Below are 24,830 nucleotides of genomic sequence, written 5' to 3' on the forward strand. Positions count from 1 at the left end.
GGTGTAATTCGGACATAAACCCTGAAATTCAATCGGCCATGGTGTAACATGGGAATAAACCCTGAAATTCAATCTGCCATGGTGTAATTCGGACATAAACCCTGAAATTCAATCTGCCATGGTGTAATTCGGACATAAACCCTGAAATTCAATCTGTCATGGTGTAATTCGGACATAAACCCTGAAATTCAATCTGTCATTGTGTAAAATGGACATAAACCCTGAAATTCAATCTGTCATGGTGTAACACAGACATAAACCCTGAAATTCAATCTGTCATGGTGTAATTCGGACATAAATCCTGAAATTCAATCAGTCATGGTGTAATTCGGACATAAATCCTGAAATTCAATCTGTCATGGTGTAATTCGGACATAAATCCTGAAATTCAATCTGTCATGGTGTAACACAGACATAAACCCTGAAATTCAATCTGTCATGGTATAAAATGGACATAAACCCTGAAATTCAATCGTCCATGGTGTAACACAGACATAAACCCTGAAATTCAATCTGTCATGGTGTAACATGGGCATAAACCCTGAAATTCAATTGATCATAGTGTAATATGGACATAAATCCTGAAATTCAATCGGTCATGGTGTAACATGGGGATAAGCCCTGAAATTCAATTAATCATAGTGTAATATGGACATAAACCCTGAAATTCAATCGGTCATGGTGTAACATGGGGATAAGCCCTGAAATTCAATCTGCCATGGTGTAACACAAAATTAATGCTGGTGCTCAATCTTCCATTATTTTACAACATTGTTGAATCCTTGAGGTCAGTCTGTCATGACGCAACATTTGTTGACATGTAAAGATTATATATTTATTTATTTCTATAGTTGGTGATACATTTAATTTGCCACTAAAAGTACCAGCTACACATAGCCTGTGTCTCTGCCTGGGTGCGGAAGGGTACTTTGACAAAAAATTTTTTTACCTAGCTGTTAAAAGAAAATGCAAAATTATCGAGTGTTTTTTTTTCTTTAACAACAGCACCGTCATGGAGATATGTGTGCTACACATTCTTAGAACTTTGTCATTTCCTTGCAAGAACATTTTCATCATGCAGCTCAGCAGAACTTTTGAAAATCAATGGCAGTAGTCCTGTACAGTATGGTCTTCTAACTGAGAGCCTGTGCCACGTTGCCATCAACAATACTATTACAGATAAATTCAGTTGTGCTTCTGTGACTGCATCAATAATTATATCGCAGCAGTGGGAGACGTTGAGGGGAGCTCATGACAGAGACAAGACAGACCATCCATGATTATTATACGGATATATAACATAAACTTTGTCCTGATATTTATCTTTGATCTGTTCTCAGTAACATGGCTCCTGCAGAGAGATTTGAAAGCATGGCTGGGAGTTTGAGGTGCCTGGTTTTTTATGTTGTCAGTATCACTGAATTTATGATGACAATACATTTGCTGAATTTAAAAAAAAAACTGCAGCTGGCTAGGAAGCCCTGCGGTCCTAACAAAATGGCAGTTTATCAATAAAAAAGATTTATGGTCTTATTGATGCTCCTTGTAGCCAAAACTTTTGGATAAATAAGTCCTTTAGTACATCCACACTACGTTACAATTGCTGCACAGTGAAGCAGATCATCAGAGCCTCGGTGTAAAGATGTAAAAGGGACAGGATGACATCTCCTTGATCGTTTGGACGTCTGTCTGACATGTTGACTGAGGTTTCTGCTAAGTTACTCAAATCTCCAAATAGTTATTATAATTGCAAACATGTTTTTATCAGCATAGTTTAGCAGTAAGCCTGCTGTGCGGTACATCTATCAGTTGTATAAAAAGGTTTTAAAATATACAGTAGCTATTTACACTAACTATAGAGGAAATAATACAACACAATAAGAGTGTTAAGGATAAGTCATTCTATCACACTGAGTCTTGCCTTATAACTTCTAAATGAAGGTGCATGCACAAGTACATTGGCAGGATTACATGACATTGGATTCTATTACATTATATACAGAGTATGTAAGTATGGTGTGAGAATGAGGGGGTTGTGTGGCTTTGGGGTGCATCCTAACTTCTAAAGTCCTTATACAATTCCTTTACAAAAAAATGAGATACATTCAAATCAGAGGAGGGTTTAGAAGCAAGTATGTACTTATATAGTGCAGATGTTTTTTTCAATATTACATTTGTTTCGATTTTCACAACTAGATATTCACAACAAAAGTATAACTTAAGAATACAATAAAGTAAACAACAGGAAAGGGGAGACCGGAGGGCAGAGACCTTAGGGCCAGGGTACATCAAAATGTACCGTAAAAATATAAGCAATGAAACACTATTAGCATACAGTCATAATCATATATATAAATATATATTGCTTTCTTTTCTATATATATATATATATATATATATATATACATATATAAAAAAGCAAAACACATATAAAACAATAACACAAAATGTATAGCCCAGAGTCATCCATGTATCAAATCTCAAGTCATGTATCAAGGCAGCTAAACTGTCCAGGGTGATGTTAGTAGTAGGGAGGCAAAACTTAGCCAACCTAGAGATCGCTCTAGGACATGCAACCATGGAGGTACTACTGCCATGGAGGAAAAGAGCATATGACTCTTATGCTGGCCACACACATAGCAATATTTTACCCGATCTGGCCGATTCCGACACATTGGAACGACAGATCGTGTAAAATATGGCCAAATTGAAAGTAAATCGTGAGTCCCCACTCACGATCACGATGCGAGTCCCCGCTGGTCGCACATCACATCGTCAGATCTGCCGTGCAGTAGGGCAGATCTGACAGTCTAGGACGCGATGCACTGTGAAAGTCTGGATGCAGGAGAGATCGTATGAAGATTGGACACCAAATCGTGTGCAGATCGTTTGGAGATCACGTGCAGAGCTGCCGGGGAGAGTTTCAAGGGAAATAGTACACATCGGCTAATTGTGAGCACATCGCTATGTCTGTGGCCAATGGTGACAACAATAAGTCAGGTAGTGAAAAGGGAATGGACAAGCTCTGTTCTGAGAGCACCCATGGTTTAGGGCCATCTACTACAAACCAGCCCCTAAGTTGATCTCAGAAGTCATGCCATCTGGTACACTTCCAAATCTGGGAATGCAAGACCCCCTCTGACTTAGGTTAGGACATAAATATCTAGACAATGTAGGGGAGCAATCCAATTAGGTGCCCATTTGCAAGTGCGAGTGCGTCTCATGAAACACACACACTTCGCACAAATGCTCGCTTCCGATAATCACGCAATCCAATTAGAGATGAAAACTTGCACTACTTGCAGTGAGGGTGTGTGAATTCCTTATAGCATGAGACTTGGGAGAAGTGCTTGAAAAAGTGCGGAGAACATCCTGGACCGCCAAAAATAGATAATTTCTTTAGCAGGATTGTAAAGTCTGTTAGTAGGCAAAGTACTGAAGGTTTTTATATGGTGTCAAATGGTGATTTGGGCTTTTAAAACAAAATAATGATAGAAAAGCAAACTTTTTATGTTTAATCTCATACGAATTAAACGAAAAAAAAATGCAAAAAAATAAGTAGGGAAAAAAAGGTGATTTTGCGGTAATTTGAGACCACTTTAAATTAAAAAAATATATATTTAAAAAATTATAAAAGGTCGTTATTTTTCTATTTAAAAAAATACTGTAATTACATTTGAGGTGACTAAACTAACGTAAAAAATATTTTGGGGTAATTTGAGCCCATTTTTTAAAATAAACACCCAAAAATTACATTTATTTATTAGGACAATTAAGCTAATTTAAAATGTCTAAAAATGCCTAATTAGTCATTAGGGAGGCTGTCTAAAGGCCCCCAAACTCCTATTGACCTGTCACAGGATCCTGTAATCGGATCAGAAACACCGATCTGCCTGTCTAAAGTGTAGACTGGCAGCCATCGATGTTCCGCAATCCGTCGGAGGATTGGTGAAATTCTCCATGTTGAATTTCACAGATTTGCAAATCACGATCATATTTTGATCGTGACGGGCAAATCAGTGAAATCCAACATGTTGGATTCACTGATCCTGAGATGCTGGGTTACAGGTTCACAGGAATGCGGCGATCCGTCGCTAGTGTATGGGCCCCTTAAGGGGTTCCGCACTGTGTCCAGACATTTTTACCTTACAATAAATATTTACCCTACAGCTCACACCCTCAGAAAGGTACGCACAAATAACGCGAGTTTCCTCAGAAAAAAAATGTGAGTTTGTAATTGGATTGCAAATACAATTCGCAGTGCGAGTTTGCCTGGAAAACGGTTTGCACCAGCCAACTTCCACCACCTCGCACCTAATTGGATTGCTCCCTAGGTTTCTTTGACTTACAAACATATTTAGTGGCACACCATAAAATTTAGTAAACAATGCCAAAGGGAGTAACTTGGATATGGTGAGAAATAAATACATTAACTTGGGTAACAAATCCATTTTAAGGCAGCAATATGCAGCCCAACCACAGAACACATCCTGTCAAAGTGAGAATTTTCCCAAAAGGCTGAGATAGTTGCATTCCACAATGTCTGTTTCCCACTTTGGAATCTGAACCCCCTAAAGCATACTTGCCTACAGTCCTGGAAGTCGCAGGAAGCTCCTGATTTTTCGGGTAGCTCCCCGTACTCCCAAAAGTGTAGGCAGATCTCCCACATCCTGCCCACTTTCTAGTGAAGCAAGCAGCATGGGGAGATTTAATGGGGAATTTGGGGTGCTTGAGGATGGGCGGGGCTAAAAGGCGCTATTTGCATAATTCAGCCCGCCCCCTCCTCGTGGACCCGCAAATCGCTATCTTTTCCAAGAAAGGATTATTACAATGTCAGTAAGTATGCCCTAACTAGGAAATACTCTTATCCTGTCATGCATAATTGTAGGCCGGTTTAAGCCTAGACAAGATTAAATGAGAAATTTATTGGGAGAGCTTCTGTCTTAGCAGTATTTCATTTATAATAGGACTATAGTGCAGTTTTTAAATCAATTTCTCTTACAAGTTATAGAATGTTTTGTTTGTCTCCAAACCCAAGTACAGTAACGCATCAGGTAACATTAGTAGGGTGCTTACATATCTTTAGTCCGAACATTATGACTACAAGGCAAAATCATTGGTGATTGATTTATGAATACCAATACTCAGTGAAGTCATTTTGTTTCAACATAGTAAACTATACCTGTATGTCTAAGTGACATTTCATGTAATATTTTAGTTGTCACATTTGAGCAAAAATATGATTTCATTTTGCAATCCCCTTCCCATCTGTAGCCTTCGGCCCTCAAATACTAAAATTGCATGATTGCAAATGATTGATTTCAGTATCGCTATGCACAGCACAAAACAGCTTACGGTAAATCTGCTGCGCTATTGATTGTGATAGGGGCAGTAAAAGTCACATCACACTTTATTTAAGCCTGTGGGGCTATCTCTGTCCCTTAGTCCATAAATAAAACCGCTCCAATTTGTCCTTCCATCCAGTAGGTTTTGATAACCACACTGATGTTGCAGATCATGGACTTAATGATAATGGAACTGTGTAGTCTACGAAAAATATATGTGAAATATAGTATTTATAAATCTCTGTTCAAGTAGTACGGTGTAGTCCAAGACAGTTATATCACGTACACTTGCTGGTCTATAATGGATATGATTAGGGGTGAGCGGGTTCGGATTTCTGAAATCCGAACCCCCCCGAGCCCCCCCGATCCGAGTCCGATCCGAGTCAGGCTCGACTTTTCCCGCCTGACTCGGATCTGAAATCGAGGCAAAACGTCATCATCCCGCCTTCCGAGTCTCGCGGGTTTTGGATCCTATATAAGGTACCCGCGTCGGCGCCATTTTCTCACTCGGCTGTGGACAGTGAAGAGGGAGGGTGGGAGTTAGGGCTGTGTAGTGTAGTGTAGTGTAGTGTAGTGTAGTGCTGCTGTTGTCCACTACTTCAAAGTCCATAGGGGCTGGCTGTGTTGTGCTGTGCTGCTGTTGTTAATAGGGGCTGTGTCCACTACTTCAAAGTCCATAGGGGCTGGCTGGACTGTGTTGTGCAGTCAGTTCTCCATAGGGGCTGTGTCCACTCCAAAGTCCTGTGCAGTGTCCCAGTCCTAAAGGAGTGCTGTAGTGTTGTCCAGGGGGTGCTCTGTCCATCAGGGGTGCTCCCCCCAAGTGCTAAAAAAATAATATATTTTCTGTGTTTGTGAATTGTGTGCGCAGTAGCCGCACGTGCATCAACAAAGTAGTGCCAAGCGTGCGCCTGTGTCATAAGTAAAGGGCCGGCTGGCTTGACCGTTAAAGGGTGCTGTAACCCCCGAAAGTACACTCCAGTCCAAACCAAAAAAAAATTATTTTCTGTGTTTGTGAATTGTGTGCGCAGTAGCCGCACGTGCATCAACAAAGTAGTGCCAAGCGTGCGCCTGTGTCATAAGTAAAGGGCCGGCTGGCTTGACCGTTAAGGGTGCTGTAACCCCCGAAAGTACACTCCAGTCCAAACCAAAAAAAAAATTATTTTCTGTGTTTGTGAATTGTGTGCGCAGTAGCCGCACGTGCATCAACAAAGTAGTGCCAAGCGTGCGCCTGTGTCATAAGTAAAGGGCCGACTGGCTTGACCGTTAAGGGTGCTGTAACCCCCGAAAGTACACTCCAGTCCAAACCAAAAAAAAAATTATTTTCTGTGTTTGTGAATTGTGTGCGCAGTAGCCGCACGTGCATCAACAAAGTAGTGCCAAGCGTGCGCCTGTGTCATAAGTAAAGGGCCGGCTGGCTTGACCGTTAAAGGGTGCTGTAACCCCCAAAGTACACTCCAGTCCAAACCAAAAAAAAAATTATTTTCTGTGTTTGTGAATTGTGTGCGCAGTAGCCGCACGTGCATCAACAAAGTAGTGCCAAGCGTGCGCCTGTGTCATAAGTAAAGGGCCGGCTGGCTTGACCGTTAAGGGTGCTGTAACCCCCGAAAGTACACTCCAGTCCAAACCAAAAAAAAAATTATTTTCTGTGTTTGTGAATTGTGTGCGCAGTAGCCGCACGTGCATCAACAAAGTAGTGCCAAGCGTGCGCCTGTGTCATAAGTAAAGGGCCGGCTGGCTTGACCGTTAAAGGGTGCTGTAACCCCCGAAAGTACACTCCAGTCCAAACCAAAAAAAAATTATTTTCTGTGTTTGTGAATTGTGTGCGCAGTAGCCGCACGTGCATCAACAAAGTAGTGCCAAGCGTGCGCCTGTGTCATAAGTAAAGGGCCGGCTGGCTTGACCGTTAAAGGGTGCTGTAACCCACAAAGTACACTCCAGTCCAAACCCAAAAAAAAATTATTTTCTGTGTTTAGCCGCACGTATATATCAAATCGATATAACATAAATGGAGGACCAAACTTTCTCCGATAAAAATAAAATAGAGAAAGATCAAGAACCACTTCCTCCTAGTGCTGAAGCTGCTGCCACTAGTCATGACATAGACGATAACATGCCATCAACGTCGTCTGCCAAGGCCGATGCCCAATGTCATAGTAGAGGGCACATACAATCCCAAATGGCAAAGTTCAGGAAAATGACCTTGAAAAAGACATTTAAATCAGCTGAAGAGAAACGTAAACTTGCCAATATGCCATTTACGACACGGAGTGGCAAGGAACGGCTAAGGTCGATCCCTAGTATGTTCATGACTAGTGGTTCAGCTTCACATGACGATGGAAGCCCTCCTCCCACTAAAAAAATCAAAAGAGTTAAGCTGTCAAAAGCACAGCGAAGAACTGTGCTTTCTAAGAAGATATCACAAATCCCCAAGGAGAGTCCAAGTGTGGTGGTGGTTGCGATGCCTGACCTTCCCAGCACTGGACGGGAAGAGGTGGCTCTTTCCACCATTTGCACGCCCCCTGCAAGTGCTGAAAGGAGCACCCACAGTCCACTTGCTGATATGCAAATTGAAGATGTCACTGTTGAAGTACAACAGGATGAGGATACTGGTGTAGCTGGCGCTGAGGAGGAAGTTGGCGAGGAGGATTCTGATGGTGATGTGGTTTGTTTAAATCAGGCTCCGGGGGAGACAGTTGTTGTCCGTGGGATGAAAAAGCCCATCACGGTCATGCCTGGGCAGAAGACCAAACATTCCACCTCTTTGGTCTGGCAATATTTCTATCCAAATCCGGACAACAACTGTCTTGCCATATGTACCATATGTAAAGGTGAAATAAGTAGGGGTAGGGACGTCAACCACCTAGGAACATCCTCCCTTATACGGCACCTGCAGCGCGTTCATAAAAAGTTACTGTCAAGTTCAGAAACTTTGGCTAAGACCGTAAGCAGTCCAGGGACACCTAAATCCCGTTGTCCTGTTGTATCCAAGCGCCTGCAAACCACACCGTCAACTCCCTCCTCGTCAATTTCCTCCTTAGTTAGGATCGGAAGTAGTCCTGCAGGCCATGTCACTGGCATGACTGACTCTCCTATCCGGGATTCCTCCGGAGGATCCTGCATTGCTACGCCTACTGCTGCCGCTGCTGCTGTTGCTGCTGCTGGGAGTCGTTCATCATCCCAGAGAGGAAGTAGGAACACCACTACTTTTACTAAACAATTGACCCTCCAACAGTCCTTAGCGAGGAGGATGAAGTACGACAGCAGTCATCCTGAAGCAAAACGTATAACTGAGGCCTTGACTGCTATGTTGGTGTTAGACGTGCGTCCGGTATCCGCCATTAGTGCAGTGGGATTTAGACAATTGATGGAGGTAGTGTGTCCCCGGTTCCAAATCCCGTCTAGATTCCACTTCACTAGGCAGGCGATACCGAGACTGTACAGAAACGTCAGAAAAAGTGTCCTCAGTGTCCTGAAAAATGCCGTTGTACACAATGTCCACTTAACCACGGACATGTGGACAAGTGGAACAGGGCAGACTAAGGACTATATGACTGTGACAGCCCACTGGGTAGATGTATCACCTTACGCAGCAACAGCAGCAGCGTCACCAGTAGCAGCATCTCAGAAATGCCAGCTCGTTACAAGGCAGGCTACGCTGTGTATCACCGGTTTCAGTAAGAGGCACACCGCCGACAACCTCTTAGAGAAACTGAGGGAAATCATCGCCCAGTGGCTTACCCCACTTAGACTCTCCTGGGGATTTGTGATATCTGACAACGCCACCAATATTGTGCGGGCATTACATCTGGGCAAATTCCAGCACGTCCCATGTTTTGCTCACACAATAAACTTGGTGGTGCAGAATTTTCTGAAAAGCGACAGGGGCGTGCAGGAGACGCTTTGGGTGGCCCGAAAAATTTCTGGCCACTTTCGCCATTCAGCGACTGCGTGCCGAAGACTGGAGCGCCAGCAAACACTCTTGAACCTGCCCCGCCATCACCTGAAGCAAGAGGTTGTGACGCGGTGGAACTCAACCCTCTATATGCTTCAGAGGATGGAGGAGCAGCAAAAGGCCATACAAGCCTATACATCCACCTATGACATAGGCAAAGGAGGGGGTATGCACCTGACTCAAGCGCAGTGGAGAATGATTTCCGTGTTGTGCAAGGTTCTCCAGCCCTTCGAACTTGCCACACGTGAAGTCAGTTCAGACACTGCCAGCTTGAGTCAGGTCATTCCCCTCATCAGGCTTTTGCAGAAGCAGCTGGAGAAAGTGAAGGAGGAGCTAAGACGGAGCGATTCCGCTCGGCATGTGGGACTTGTGGATGAAGCCCTTCATTCGCTTTGCCAGGATTCCAGGGTGGTCAATCTGTTGAAATCAGACCACTACGTTTTGGCCACCGTGCTCGATCCTAGGTTTAAAGCCTATGTGGTGTCTCTCTTTCCGGCCGACACAAGCCTGCAGAGGTGCAAAGACCTGCTGGTGAACACACTGTCAGCTGAAGCGGAACGTGACACGTCAACGGCTCCTTCTTCATTTTCTCCTGCAACTGGGGCTGCCAGGAAAAAACTTAGGTATCCTAAGCAACCCGCTGGCGGTGATGCAGGGCAGGCAGGACCAAGTTTGGACATCTGGTCCGGACTGAAGGACCTGGCAACAATTTCTGACATGTCTACTGTCACTGCATATGATACTGTCACCATTGACAGAATGGTGGAGGATTACATCGGTGACAGCATCCAAGTAGGCATGGCAGACAGTCCATACCTGTACTGGCAGGAAAAAGAGGCAATTTGGAGGCCCCTGTACAAACTGGCTCTATTTTACCTGAGTTGCCCCCCCTCCAGTGTGTACTCCGAAAGAGTGTTTAGTGCAGCCGGGAACCTTGTCAGCGAAAGGCGTAGGAGGTTGCTTCCACAGAATGTGGAGAAGATGATGTTCATCAAAATGAATTATCAGCTCTTCCAGGGAGACCAGCCTCCAGAAGGTACAGAGGGACCTGTGGTGGTGGATTCAAGTGGGGACGAGTTAATACTTTGTGAGGATGAGGATGTACACACTGAAGAGGGTGAGGAATCGGTGGATGAGGAGGATGAGGATGACATCTTGCCTCCATAGAGCCAGTTTGTGCAGGGACACATTAATTGCCAGCTTGTTTTGTGGGGGCCCAAACGAACCAATCATTTCAGCCACAGTTGTGTGGCAGACCCTGGCGCTGAAATGATTGGTTTGTTAAAGTGTGCATGTCCTGTTTATACAACATAGGGTGGGTGGGAGGGCCCAAGGACAATTCCATCTTGCACCTCTTTTTTTTCTTTGCATTATGTACAGTTTGGGGCCTAGTTTTTCAAACTGCCATCCTGTCTGCCACTGCAGTTTCACGCCTAGATGGGTCACGTGTTTGTGCCGCCCACTCGTGTCGCTTAGCATAGTCATCCAGCTACCTCGGTGCAACGTTTTGGACATAAAAACACTATTGTGAGGTGTGAGGTGTTCAGAATAGACTGGAAATGAGTGGAAATTAAGGTTATTGAGGTTAATAATAGCATAGGAGCAGAAAAACCTACAAATTCTGTGATTTTAGCTGTTTTTATGCTTTTTTTAATGAGAAGATTTTTTCAAAGTATAATCATGTTAAGCTGGGTACACATTATATAAAATATCAATATATTGTACACATCATATAGTATGTACGCCTGATCCGTCATTCCCGGCCGTCGTGTGCTCAACAGCACATAAAATGATTTAATGAATGACTCGGTGTTGCTACATGGTTACATACAACATGTAATGATATATATTGCAGCCACACCCCCACACTGCCTACCTACGCCGCCGCCATGCCCCCTGCTGTACCGACCTCCGACCCGTCTCGGAGGGGGCAGCCAGAAAGTCGGTAAGTATGATTAAGGAACAACTACTGGATCAGAGGCAAAACTATTCAGAACTACAGTAATTCTTATTCATAAATGTTTTATACACTTTATTTTTATTGTGGCATGATAAAAACCTTCCAGTGTCATGTTTAATCATAAGTCATGAAATGTAAAATGAACCATTAAGGCCCCTGAGTAGCACGCGAAGTAGAATGTGTCTCTCGTTGTCTAGTCATGGCAGACAGTAAATACAGGAGACTTTCTTGGTTATCATTTAATATACTTTCTCTTTAGCACATGAAGACATCAGCTCACGGTGTCTGAAATGATTAAGTCAGAGTCGGGCTAGACATGTTTGTTCAATGTCCAATAGCTTTCATAAAAAGGAGGAATGTAAGCATGGTTAAACCCAGTTAAATCAATACCATCACTAGTGGCGGAGTCTTAGATGCCATAAGACATACCTAATGTCACTAAAGGCCTTGCTCCATTTATTATATTAACCAATATGCTGCTGTCTTCAGCATGATTAAAGTCTTGTGTAGTAGGTAAGTCATTTTTTTCAGTCATATTTTATAAAGCGTCTGTGGTGTAAACAAGAATGCATTGATTCAGTCACAAAAACAATCTGTGTATCAATAAATTGGATTTAGTCACATAAATAATTATAACAGAATATTACAAACAAATTGAAATAAAAAAAACTAATTTGAAAATTTTAATTGCCCTACAATGCATATTGTTGGCAAGACCCAAAACAATAAAGTTTTATATATGTAAAATATATTTAACTTAAAGAACATGTACCATTCAGGAGAGGGCTTGGGGAGTGCTGTGGGTGTCGGGGGGGGATGTGTGGGAGCCAGAGCCGTAACAGGGCATGGTTGTGCCTTGTGCCTGCCCCGCCCTCTGAGTGTGCGACGTCATAAAGTTATGTAGAAGGGGCCGTGACCAGCTGCTGGATCGTCTCATGTGTACCAGCCGCCCAATATGTCGGCCCATTGGAGGGGGGGTTGCCCGTCGCATCACTGGGCGTACTGAGGCTGCATATACTGTTCAGGGCGCTCGTCTGGAGCAGGACGCTCTGTGGGTGCTGCAGCAGCAATCCTGTGTTTGCTGAAAATGATCTGCGAATAACTGAAATGATCTGTAATGTATGGGCTCAGATTCCTAGATTGGGAAATCCTAAAATCGGGCAACAAATCTTCAAATTGTTCAATTGTGGTTTTCAGATTGCTGATGTATGGGGGCCTTAACTCTACACAGGGTCAAGTGCAGATTTGATGCTGCCTTAGGCACTGCTGTTCAATGCACCCAATATTTTTATGCCATTTATCCAACAACCCATCTTTCATTATTTTTCTGATAAAGCTATGCAGCAGGTAACCTACAGTAGATTTCATACATGGTGAATACAGCTTTGACTATGCGGTGTTTTAGGAAGCATAGTGCATGAAAACATTGTTTTATTTGAATTTTTTCTTGATGCACTGAAAACATGTGATAGCCATTTCCTGTGTGTGCTGTAAAGTAGATTGATTTACTGTGGCAGTTGGTGCAGTGAACAGGTTAATCTCAGACTTCTACTTTCATTGCAAAACCTACATGTACTGACCTCTTTGCTAATCACCAACTTTCACCTGGGAGATTGTCCATTCATTGAAGTCAGGCAGCGTGTGCTGTGAAATTAGGGCAGTGTTCTCAACAATACAGGAATTACTTCTGTAGAAAAGAGGGAAAAGGATTACAATCTATAATTGGAAGTGAAGAATTAAATCCAATTTCATTATTGAGGCAGATCTGATTAAAAGAGGGTGGCTTTTCTTTTGGCTCAGAGAGAAATCCGTTACTCCTGGTAAATGAGTGCACTGCAGAAATTGACATCACATAATTGAACTAGCCCTGTATTCGGTCTAGCACTAAACAACATGTTGCCTTTGTATAGTATTGGCTCACGCATGTTCTTTGCCAATAAAAGCAGTATCTTATCTCACAAAGATTTAGTTACTATATTCTCCTTTATTAGGCTATTTTCCATTTGTCCTTTCCCATCCAATTATGTTCTCACTAGTGCGAGCCTTAAGCTGGGTACACATTAGACCATTTTTGACCTGATCCGACATACCATCAAAATCGTCTAATGTGTAAACACTATGTCGGCCGTTGCGTGCCCCCGTTTGGTCGTCAGCCGCATCGACAGGTCGGCCCTTCATGCAGCTCAATCTAATGATGATGGTGATGACCCCATGCAGATCAATCTGATGATGATGGTGATGACCCCATGCAGCTCAATCTGATGATGCGAGTGACGACCCCATGCAGCGGGATGTGGCTGGGGCCGACATATTGGGCGGTCGGGCACTGGATCGTCTAATGTGTACCAGCCACCCCATGCTGTATGTCGGCCCGTCGTTTTATACATCATCCTTGTCTACTATTCATATCTGCCCCCGGGAAGGAGAAGTATGAAAGGAAGAAGGTGTGACTTGATGATGTCATTTGCAACATCAATCTGCTTGAAGAAAATAAATAGGCAACATCCTCAGTCTGGTGATCACCCTGCTGTTGTCTCTGTCTTCGCTGAGGTGGCTTGGTGATGTAATGTGCCATTACAGCTCATCCTACACACCTTGTTCTTCAGAGTCTATGAGGTCTCACCTTAGGGCCGAATTCAATTAGCCGCGAAAAGTGCCGTCTGGCCAAAAGCGGATTGAATTCACCTGTTTTGACGCGATGTTTTCTCCATGCACATCCCCGCTTTTCACCCTATTCGTTTCTAAAACAGGTGAAAACGCGGATAGGCGAATGTTTTACAAAGCGAAAGTAGTGAAAAGCACATTTTTTGGGGAGGGAAATCAGTCTGTACCCCATAAAAAGCTTCAGTGACCCTGGGAATCAATATAGAATAGTAGTAGTAGCCCTAATAAAGATATTTAGTGAACTTATTTTGCTGTAAAAGGGTTGTTATATGCATATTTGCGTATGTGTGGAAAAATTATAGAAAGCTATGTTTTTGCTGAAAAATAAGTACAGAGGTTAAGTTTGGGGTACATGAAAATGGGTACTAGATTAATTTGATGTCTCTAAAATAAAGATTTTAAAAATCTAAAAAATGCAGCTGCTGCTGCCTCCTGCAATCTCAAAAACACCTGTCTCATCCATATAGCCCCCCAAAGTACCAGGCCCCCCACTTCTTAACCATTTTCAAACACTTTTTACATTTTTGCCCCAAAACGGACATGTCTTTTTTTGGGCTGAATTAAGTTTTTTATTTATTTATTTTGACTAGTCATTAATGGGTTCAATGGGTTCTGCACAAAGTCCCCACATTTGTACCCCAAAATATGGATTTTACACTTCTTTTCTCCTGCCTTTTGCTGGAGATACGTTTTCGCCTGTTTTTGCATATGGAGTTTTTGCCTAGGCGAAAACTCATAGGAATTGAGGCCCTGATTCAGAGCCGGACGCTCTGACAGAGCGCTCGCTCTGAATCAGGGCCGTCCTTCTTAATTTTTAGAGAAGCCTCCTGGCCGCTCGTATAGGTCAAGACTATCGCGACCATCGGGCTTGCGACGAGACCCTTGTGGTAGGGTCTGGTTGCCGCAAGCCCTGGAGTGCTTTTGGCTCTATCAGAGCCGAGAGCACTCCCACTGACGTCACTTGTGATGTCAGTGGGGTCGGCCCCAGACGGTAGGCGTTCCCATGGGAACGCCTCCGTCTGGGCAGCCACGTCCCCTGCATGCCCACCATAGGGGGCGTGCTGTCTCTCACCATCAACAGCACGCCCCCTTTGCTGCGAGACCCGGAGCGATGGCTTGCCCGTCGCTATCTGGGTCTCGCGCATGCGCACGACGGAGACGACTTCGTCGTGCGCATGCTCACTGAGCCTACATGGACCCGCTTGCGAGCGCTCAGTGCTCGCGAGCGGGTCTGAATCAGGCCCTGAATACGGAGATAGTTTGATAACAGATGAAAAGCGTAAATCTGCAAAAACTTTTCTCCAAATTGCACTTTTTGCGGCTAATTGAATTTGCCCCCTAGTTGGAATCACCATTTCCTATTGTATAATACAGTAGCATGTGTAGGTGTTCTATTTAAAAAGTATGCTATTGAATTAAATATAACTATTTAACCAATGTAATTTTAACCGGTTATGGTAAATTGTGTATTATGGCAATGTGTGTCAGAGTGTTGGTCTAGGTTCCCAAATTTGTGCTTACAATTTTTTTAGAAAAGGTCTTACAATCTCAGGCAGCCTTCCACAAAGTGGGGTATCTAAAATGGGTGGACATGGGTCCTTGAGACAAGGGGAGCCCACAATGTACACCTTGCACCCATAGCCTTTATTTACCTGACCATCCTGCAGGACACCCAAGTCATTTTTCCACTGATATCTTCAGAAATATTGCACCATCGCAGAAGGCTCTGACACACGGTGCAATTTGTATCCGATCCGATCCGATCTCGCATACGATTCCCCTGAAAATTCTTCCCTTGACCTTCTGTACGATTTGAATTTAAAAATGGTGCGATTTCTACAAACGACCATACGATCCGATGTATTTTAAACGATTGTAAATCATTTACGATCAATCGTATGCAGCAAATACACACACGATGCATCTGTTGGAATGTCAAAAGGGGAGGGCTTATCTAGGGGGTATAAAAGGCAGCATCCATTTTAGATCTGTGCACACTCTGCTTCTCTCTTCTCACGTTGTCTGCCACAAAATGGAGAAGGGGAGTGTCCAGGGACATCGCACATCGTACATCGCATCGTACTGCAGCAAAAGTACGTACGATGTGTGTCAAATCATACACGATGGATCGCAGATCTTTCTGCAAAACCATCTGATTTACGATGCCGATCCACGACGCCGGGGATGCGCATCGCATCGTAATCGTCTATGAAAACACTAATTTTCACACAATTGGTCGTTTCAATCAGTCGAAAATGGCCAGATTGTGTGAAAAATCGCCCCGTGTATGGGGGCCTTTAGAGTCTTTTTTTATTTTATGCAAATTAGCCGGTGACATATTTTCAGGAGGTTGGGGACACGGATTGTACACAGGCCCTCGTCTGTTTTAAAAAGCCCCTGCATTTAATAAAGTTTAACGTGTCTTCTGTTAAAAGGATGTATGCACATGGGTGATTCCTCTATATTGTCCCTATTGCTATGCTATTGTACATGTTCACATAAAGTTGAATGAAGGACAAATGTCACATAAACACATCCCATATTGGTTTATACTATGTCTATAAGGTAGTGTTTCCTAACTTCAGTCCTCATGGACCCCTAACACATACTTGCCTACTCTCCCAAGATGGCCTGGAGGCTCCCAAACTTCGGGTAGGCGGTCCAGGCCTGCCAATGACGCAATTTGCGTTGAATTGAATTGTGTCATCTTGGCCGATTTATAATGCCGATAATCTGCATTGTGTAGTAGGGGGTGGGGCCACGGTGACACAACACGCCCACTCACATACTTTGCAGAAACATGCCCCTTCCTCAGCTGACCTGGCTTCCAGTAAGTCAGCAAGTACTGATGTGTCCTCATACATTCTTGCTGTAGTCACGACAGACAGCCCCTTTTGGCACGCCAAGTCCCGTGCGACTCTGCTAGTGCCTGGCTTCTGTTCTGCATCTTTTTCGGCCGAAAATGTGATGCACTACGGCACAACAGGAGACTGTGCTGATTAATTTCATATTCGACACTTATATATCTGTGTGAGACTGAGTCTATCAATCTGTATATGAAGTGCTACTTTGCAGTGGCCACGGCTTTTTTGCACACCGCGTTCCCTTGTGCTTCATTTACAGACTCAGTCGCACACAGATATTAAAGTGTCACATTTCAAATTAATCAACACAGTCTTCTGGTGTGTCCTCACTCGCGCCAGGCATCACACACCACATGGCGCATCTGTATGGCCTAACAGTGCATGTTTTACAGATCTCCTCAGTATCACAAGTGAAATAATTAGCACCACCTGTGGATCTTTTAAAATGTGTCAATCAGTAATGAATCCATCTGCACCAACTAGGTGATCTGTAAGACAGGCACTGTTAGGGGTCCCTGAAGTTGGGAAACACTGCTATAAGGAGGGCAGGAAATGCTTGCTGACTTCTGTGGCAAGGCAGGACAGAACATAGACACAAGCAGGTAAGAGACCTGTCCATACACAAAACCAAAATAAAGTAAATAGTTACTGCTGTTTGGTAAAAATATCATGTACATATGATCCCAAGCATTTGTTCCTCCAGCACTGATAAGCAATGTACAGCATAAGGCAATGCCGGGTTCATTTTTAAATATAATATACAGTAGAAGTATATATGTGTCTAAAATCTGTACATACACATACTATATAGTAAATATTAGTAATGTCATACATATAGATGAGCATTCTTAATAAAACCTTAAATAACTGTACTATTTATTTTTGTCTCATGTTATAAACAACTAAGGGTAGGGATATTGCAGATCCCATCTGTGGTGTGTCTTAGCTACACTGCGCCCCTTGGACACTCATTTATGCTCCGTCATAATAAATTATGGTCATCAGCTATACCACAGGGTGGCACACAATGGACAGCAGAATTCAGCCCCAGGCAGGCAATCGTATATATAAATGATATAATTGGGCACAGTGTTGAACAGCTGTATAAAGCACTGAAAATACAGACGATACATGAAAGCTGGGAGATGCTGTCCATTTGCTGAAAGAAAACCAGATTGCTGACATGTGGAGGTTGCTATAACCGCTCATCCATGTCTAAGCTTGTCAGGTGAAATCAGCACTTACTCAGAATTACTGATAATTAGACCAGGTATCAATCGTTATTTCTGTGGAAGACATTCCTTTTAGTGTTTTATTCAACAATTGTGAAAACCTTTCCCTATAAGGTAAGATGTATGGGCTCGTACATTTAACCAACCAAAAATATTGATAGAATTATTAAGTGTTATTGTGTACCATGGGGCCCTAGACTTTTTGGTGCCCTGTGCCAGAGAGAGAATTGCAATTCCCCCCCCCACCCTCCTGCATTTTTTAAATAGAGCCATAAGAAGTGCACCTGAAAAAGGGCCATGACCTCATGGGGAAGGGTCAGAGAAGAGTTAGGGGAGGCCCGAAGATGCTGGGGACAAAAGAAGAGGAAGCTACAGGTGAGAATGATAATAAACAGGAAAATTGACAGGCCCCAACAGCGCCCCCTGCCCTGCGGTGCTCTGTGCCATGGTACAGGTGGCACCACCCTAGTTACTGCCCTGGATGGTTCCCACTGTTACAGGGAGAGCAGGAGATGCTGTATGGAAAACTAGCTTCAGTCTGGTCAATGCAGAGCCGTTACCTCTGTGGGAATGGGAGGTAAAATCAGCAACCACCTTCCACATCCTGAGAGTACCATCACTGTACTGGGAAGCACTGAATGGAGCCCCAGGTAATAAAAAAAAAGACAAATTGAGTATCAAAGTTAGGGATACCGGTAATTTAGGAGGGTTCCTAAGACCACACTGCACACTGGACCCTTAAAATATAGAAATAATATAAAAGGAAATAGATAAAAGGATCCCTGGGTGCAATTACTAAATATTACTAAACTATTATGTGATTTAAAACATAGAAAAGAATGTGAATTCGGCTGATCTTGCTTTGTCAGGGAGTAAGAACACTGTATATACACTGTTATGTTTGCCACCTATAGGCAACACTTCATTGGTCCTGCAAGTTATATCAAAATCAAAATTCATCCTGGTAAGTTATGGTGCATTCTAGGGATGTGCAGGCTCGGATAGGTTCGAGTTTGCACGTGGAGTTCGGATTTTTCCCTCCAAAAAAACGGAACTCAGAACGAGGCAAAACGTCATCTTACATGGACGAACATCATCATTCCTGGTCTTTTGTCCAGGAATGATGATGTTCGTCCATGTAAGATGACGTTTTGCCTCGTTCTGAGTTCCGTTTTTTTGGAGGGAAAAATCCGAACTCCACGTGCAAACTCGAACCTATCCGAGCCTGCACATCCCTAGACTCTGCATTCCCACATAAATGAATTTAAATTCTGTAACAGAAAGTCGTTATTTGCGGTCGTTCGTTCCAAAACAAGGGGTGGCTATTCAAATGAACCATTCGCTCTTTGCGGTCTGTTCACGCCTCTAAGTCTGAACGAGCGAGCAAAACTTGCGGTTGTAATTTTGTAAAATACGCCCCCTGGCCGCTCGCACCATACGTCATGTCCGCTATTTATTAGATTAATCGAGTACATCGAACAGCATATGAACTGCTCGCTATTCTTGTGGTTGGTTTTTCCTACCGCTATATTACGAGCAGTTCTGACTATAAAACAACCAGGTGACGTGGTCAATGACGCTGCTTTTTTAATTATGCACTCCCGTTACACGCCCGTTTTGACCTTTAAGCACGCCTGCGTTCTGATCTCCACTCCCTGTTTTCAAGCACCTTCCCCTGTTACCACCCACATACGCCTCCTCCTGTCACTCAAAGTAGCAGGCATTCGCTATATAGCGAACAAACGATTTTCGGCCGCACTGACTGGTTCGCGCAGGCGTATTACAATCCGTACGCATGCGCAGATGAGCGAACATCGGTCACAACGATCGAGCGGCCGCTTACGAGCGGCTCTGAATGAGGGCCCTTGTTTCCTCTTACATTTCCACTCATTGTTTACAGCTTCATTTTTCTGCGATTAAAATACTTTAGTCACATTTTAGTATAATACCAGTTTTATGTTTCAGCTCTTATTTTTTTTCCTCTTATATTAAACATTTAAAGCATTTTTAATGACAGTCTGAACAGTTACAATACAACAGCAGCAGTAACAAAAAGAGATTGATTAAAAAAATAAAATAAAAAAAAACATTATTCAACAGTGGCAGCTGAGTGGTTAACAGAGCCAAAATGTGTATTTCAGAGCACATTCAACGAACCATTGTCACAATCATCCACTTGTGCACAGACTTCAGCCTTGAATTCCAGATTGCTATTTCTGAAAAGAGGTTACAACCTTCCATTAAAGTATAATCTGCTCTGTTCACCTGAAGAAATAATTCTCTTTTTACTGTTCTGCTATTTTTAGGGGATCCATGCCTTTTCAATTTTTAAATGATTTACTAAAACATATCACTAAATCAGTGGTTACTTATTTTGGGGCAAATTTATCAATTATCAGGTTATAGACCCAATAATTGTAATTTCTCATCGCCGCTGTTCAAGGCATAAGAGATTACGTTTTCACCCCCAAATGTATCAAAACTCACACGCAGGGACAGGCGTCCTTGCGATGTGTTTGGAGTGAAGTGATCGCATTATGGTCACTTCACTCCTCCATCGGGACTCCTGTGCGCAGCTGTTCATGCGCGTTCTGCTGATCACGCATGTGCTGCGCCCATCGCAAGGGAGGGATCCGGAGAAACCCTCTCTTGGTCATTTTTGCAAACTGTATCCCATAGGCTCAGGGCCGTAGCAAGGGTATTGCGGCCGGTACCATCACACAGGGCACCACAGATCAGGGGGCGCTGTTTGGGCCTGTAAAATTTCTATTTATTATCATTCTCACTTGTAGCTTCCTCTTATTTTATCCCCAGCATCTCCTGGCCTCCCCTATCTCTTCCCTGGCCCTTCCCCATGAGGTAATTCCCCTATTTGGGTGCATTATGACCCTTTGAAAAATGAGGTGGGCACCAATGCTCTTTCTGGCACAGGGCACCAAAAAGTCTAGTTACGGCTCTGCACAAGCTACAGCGACTAATGCCATCTTACAAGTGGCCTTAGCTGTGATGGTTGCAAACTCCAGAGCTTGGTAAATCTGATAGAAGCCTATGGGGGTAGCCGCTGCTATCAGAAATTGATGAACCGTGGCAGATATGGAGATATCTTCTGTGGTCCCTTCATAGTACATTCAGGGTATATTTCATAATTGCAGGTATCCCCTGAAAACACCTATAGTGGTGCTACAGCTCCAACTAGGCTATAATGCAACTTTGGACTATACCTGCGGTATTTGCTTCTGTTCTTCTGTTTCTGTGGAGATAGAAGGACGCTGTTTAATAGAAATGTGTACTTGAAGCCATTATTATAATTTACCTGTAAAATAATTTAAAATTGATCAGTATTATGGAAGGGTAAATAGATTATTTATTTAGTAGTGTTAAAATAGGGCCCATTAGGTAATCAGTTAATCATATATATATTTATTATTTAGGTATAGGGTGTATTGTACTAAGCAATAGTGGTGTTACGGTATGCTTACATTTAAAAAAAAAATAAACATTATTCTTATGAAACTTATCGTACAGTTTGATGTACAAGCCATTTGCAATTAGATGTACAGTATATTTATAAAACTGTAAATTGTCATCAGACTATAAATATCTTGATCTTATTAAACATGAATTTGAGTTTGCACAACATGTAATGTATATTCTCCATCTCTTCCGTTTTATGCAGAACCTACATACCTCACTATGGCTCCACCAACATGTGATCTGCTGATGAACTGCACTCTGAGTGACAAAGACTGCAGCTATGGATACCGATTAGACCAGAACGGCTGCCGCACGTGTCACTGCAAAACAAGTGAGTGATTTCCCTTCATTCTTTATGGGGTGTCCTTTTATGCAGAAAACGCCTACTTTTAGTGTATTATTGGAATCTATTCAATGCCCATTGAACCACAGGGGACTTGGCCACTCTACTGTGAATGGCCCTTAGAAGCACATATACCGGAGCACAAGTACATTTGGCCTTTTCTACTATATAACATCTTGTCTTGGCACAGTTGATAGGGGGACGTTTTCCACTTGTCCATATTAGGAATCTAGGTTTGTAGGGATTACGATTTTCAGGTCTGATCTTTTGAATGAATCACCATACATATATATACATGTACATAACTTCCTCCTAGGAAGACTTTGCCTATTCTGTCATCTTACAGGCACCATCTGGTGGTAACATGGGAGGATTCACTGTCTGTGCCATGTACATTAGGTCCTACCTGCCAACTACCTTTCTTTTGCAATTCAGCTATTGGTTAAATATGATGACCTGTGCTTAATGAATAAACAATTCCAAAGGTTCTGCAGCAACCTTATATACTGGTGTCTGGTCATTATTATATATTTACATTTATTGTATCTTTGGCCCTATCGTGGCCAAGTACAGAGGTGTATTAGCAGTGTTATAAAACCTGTGTATTTTCTACTAGTCTTGTGCTGCATTAATATAGATACAGAAATAAACCATCTTTAGCTCTCCAGATGTTGCTGAATATGAGTTTTAACTAACAACTCAGGTGCTGTGTATTACCGTATGGCATGACACTATACTCTATCTCTTATCCTATGTTGTATTAGGATGGGGAAGGGCATGCTACAGTGGACTGAAGTAAGCAATACAATGAATAAACAGTCAATTACACTTAATTATACTTAGGAATTATTCTGTATACTGGAGGTAAAGTATTCTATTTATTTATTTATTTTGTATTTATATTTAGTATCAAAGGGACATTTTAATGCACTTTCAAAATCTTCTCCTGTTTTGTCCTTAACTACGTAAGTGGCTAATATCTTCCCAAAGCCGCTCAGAAACTGCTAATCCTCTCTGCAGCCACCATGTATACAGTAGGGGGCAGAGGGCTGTTCATTTACATTTCCCCTCCTCTCTGCAGGTACCGCACTTGGGATACTGCTGGGCTGCCTGATCAGCAGTGATTGGCAGTGATGGTGCAACCGATGGTGGTGTCTAAAGATGCACCAATCTGTATTAGTGTCTGAGGATGCTCAAAGTGGTCGCCTCAGGCCTTGCACAGTCAGACGCACGGCTGTACACCAGGGAAGGGCTGATAACAGTATTAGCATAAAGTGACAGATGTGACAATGGCAAAAGCATTCACAGCAGCGTGAGGCTGAGCATCGGGCACACCATCTGAAGATGTCGATGGCTATTGGGACACAGCTGTTAGAGCAAAGGATTGTGCACCACTGTAAGGGGGGTAAACAGAAAAACAAATAAACAGCTGCAGTTTTAGCAGGAGTTTTGCTTTAATAATTACACCTCGTAAGCTGGGTACATGCTAGACAATAGGAATCGGAACTACAAATCGCCCTCATCATCCAGTGTGTATGCACGAATGCGCGCTCCCATGCCTTGTTCGTTGTATCTTCAGATCTTCCTGCGGGCCATTCTGAAGATCCGGCGGCTGACACCATGCTTCTGGATATGGCGGGGGAACAATATATTGTGTAGAGTGTATGGACCGCCTGATATATCATGCTGTCGCATCTGCCATCGCTGGGTAAACACATTTACATTAGACATTGTCTAGTGTGTACCCGGCATTAGTCGCATCTGATTGGGACCTGAATGTGTCCCGATACATTTGTCACAGCATTTCATTGACAGTAGAGATGTAGTCACCATCCCGGCGCACACAGTGTCGGTGGTCAGAATCCCGGCTCCAGAATCCCGACAGCTGCAATTCTGACGGTGAGTATTAGGTTTAGGATTAAGCACCAGGGGGAGAGTTAGGGTCAGGCTGCGGGGGAGAGGGCGGTTAGGGTTAGGTTGCGGGAGAGTTACGGTCAGGCTCCGGGGGGGGAGGTGGCGGTTAGGGTTAGACTGTGGGAAAGGTGGGCTAGGGGAAGGGTTAGAATACTTACCAGCATGCATCGGGATTACCACCGTTAGGATTGCACTGCCGGGATTCTAACAGCCGGCATTATCAGCGCCGGGATCGCATACCAAACCCCTCTATAATAGGTACATTTTTGTAAATGCATTTTTAAATGTAGAAATAATTAAATAAAATTGAGATGTTGAAATAAGACAATTCCTTATTCATTTATGGTGGCAAAGAACTGAGGTGACTTGTTACTTATATCTTACTATTTGGCACATGTAACAAGTTGGGATATGCATGTACAGTGCATCCAGAAAGTATTCACAGCGCTTCACTTTTTCCACATTTTGTTATGTTACAGCCTTATTCCAAAATGGAATAAATTCATTTTTGACAACGTGTAAAACATTTTTTTGCGAAATCACATGTACATAAGTATTCACAGCCTTTGCCATGAAGCTCAAAATTGAGCTCAGGTGCATCCTGCTTCCACTGATCATTCTTGAGATGTTCCTATAGCTTAATTGGAGTCTACCTGTGGTAAATTCTGTTGTTTGGACATGATTTTGAAAGGCATACACCTGTCTATATAAGGTCCCACACTTGACAGTGCATGTCAGAGCACAAACCAAGCATGAAGTCCAAGGAATTGTCTGTAGACCTCCGAGACATCATTGTCTCGAGGCACAAATCTGGGGTACAGAAAATTATCTGCTGCTTTGAAGGTCCCAATGAGCACAGTGGCCTCCATCATCCGTAGATGCAAGAAGTTCGGAACCACCAGGACTCTTCCTAGAGTTGGCCGGCCGTCTAAACTGAGCGATCGTGGGAGAAGGGCCCTAGTCAGGGAGGTGACCAAGAACCTGATGGTCACTCGGTCAGAGCTACAGCATTCCTCTGTGGAGAGAGGAGAACCTTCCAGAAGGACAACCATCTCTGCAGCAAACCACCAATCAGGCCTGTA

At 43.2% G+C, this 24,830-nt stretch overlaps 1 protein-coding gene across 2 annotated transcripts in view; it reads left to right on the plus strand.

Annotated features, from left to right (window-relative positions):
- CRIM1 (cysteine rich transmembrane BMP regulator 1) overlaps positions 1-24,830 on the plus strand; it is an 836,765-nt gene that overhangs the window by 644,786 nt on the left and 167,149 nt on the right. For both annotated transcript variants that reach the window (XM_088474447.1, XM_088474446.1), the window contains exon 8: positions 21,694-21,822. In XM_088474447.1, the coding sequence (XP_088330573.1) occupies positions 21,694-21,822 (129 nt within the window). The remainder of the gene's footprint in view (positions 1-21,693; positions 21,823-24,830) is intronic.

Source organism: Taudactylus pleione, unplaced genomic scaffold (genome assembly GCF_031769625.1).
Source record: "Taudactylus pleione unplaced genomic scaffold, aTauple2 ptg000154l, whole genome shotgun sequence".
Taxonomy (NCBI): domain Eukaryota; kingdom Metazoa; phylum Chordata; class Amphibia; order Anura; family Myobatrachidae; genus Taudactylus; species Taudactylus pleione.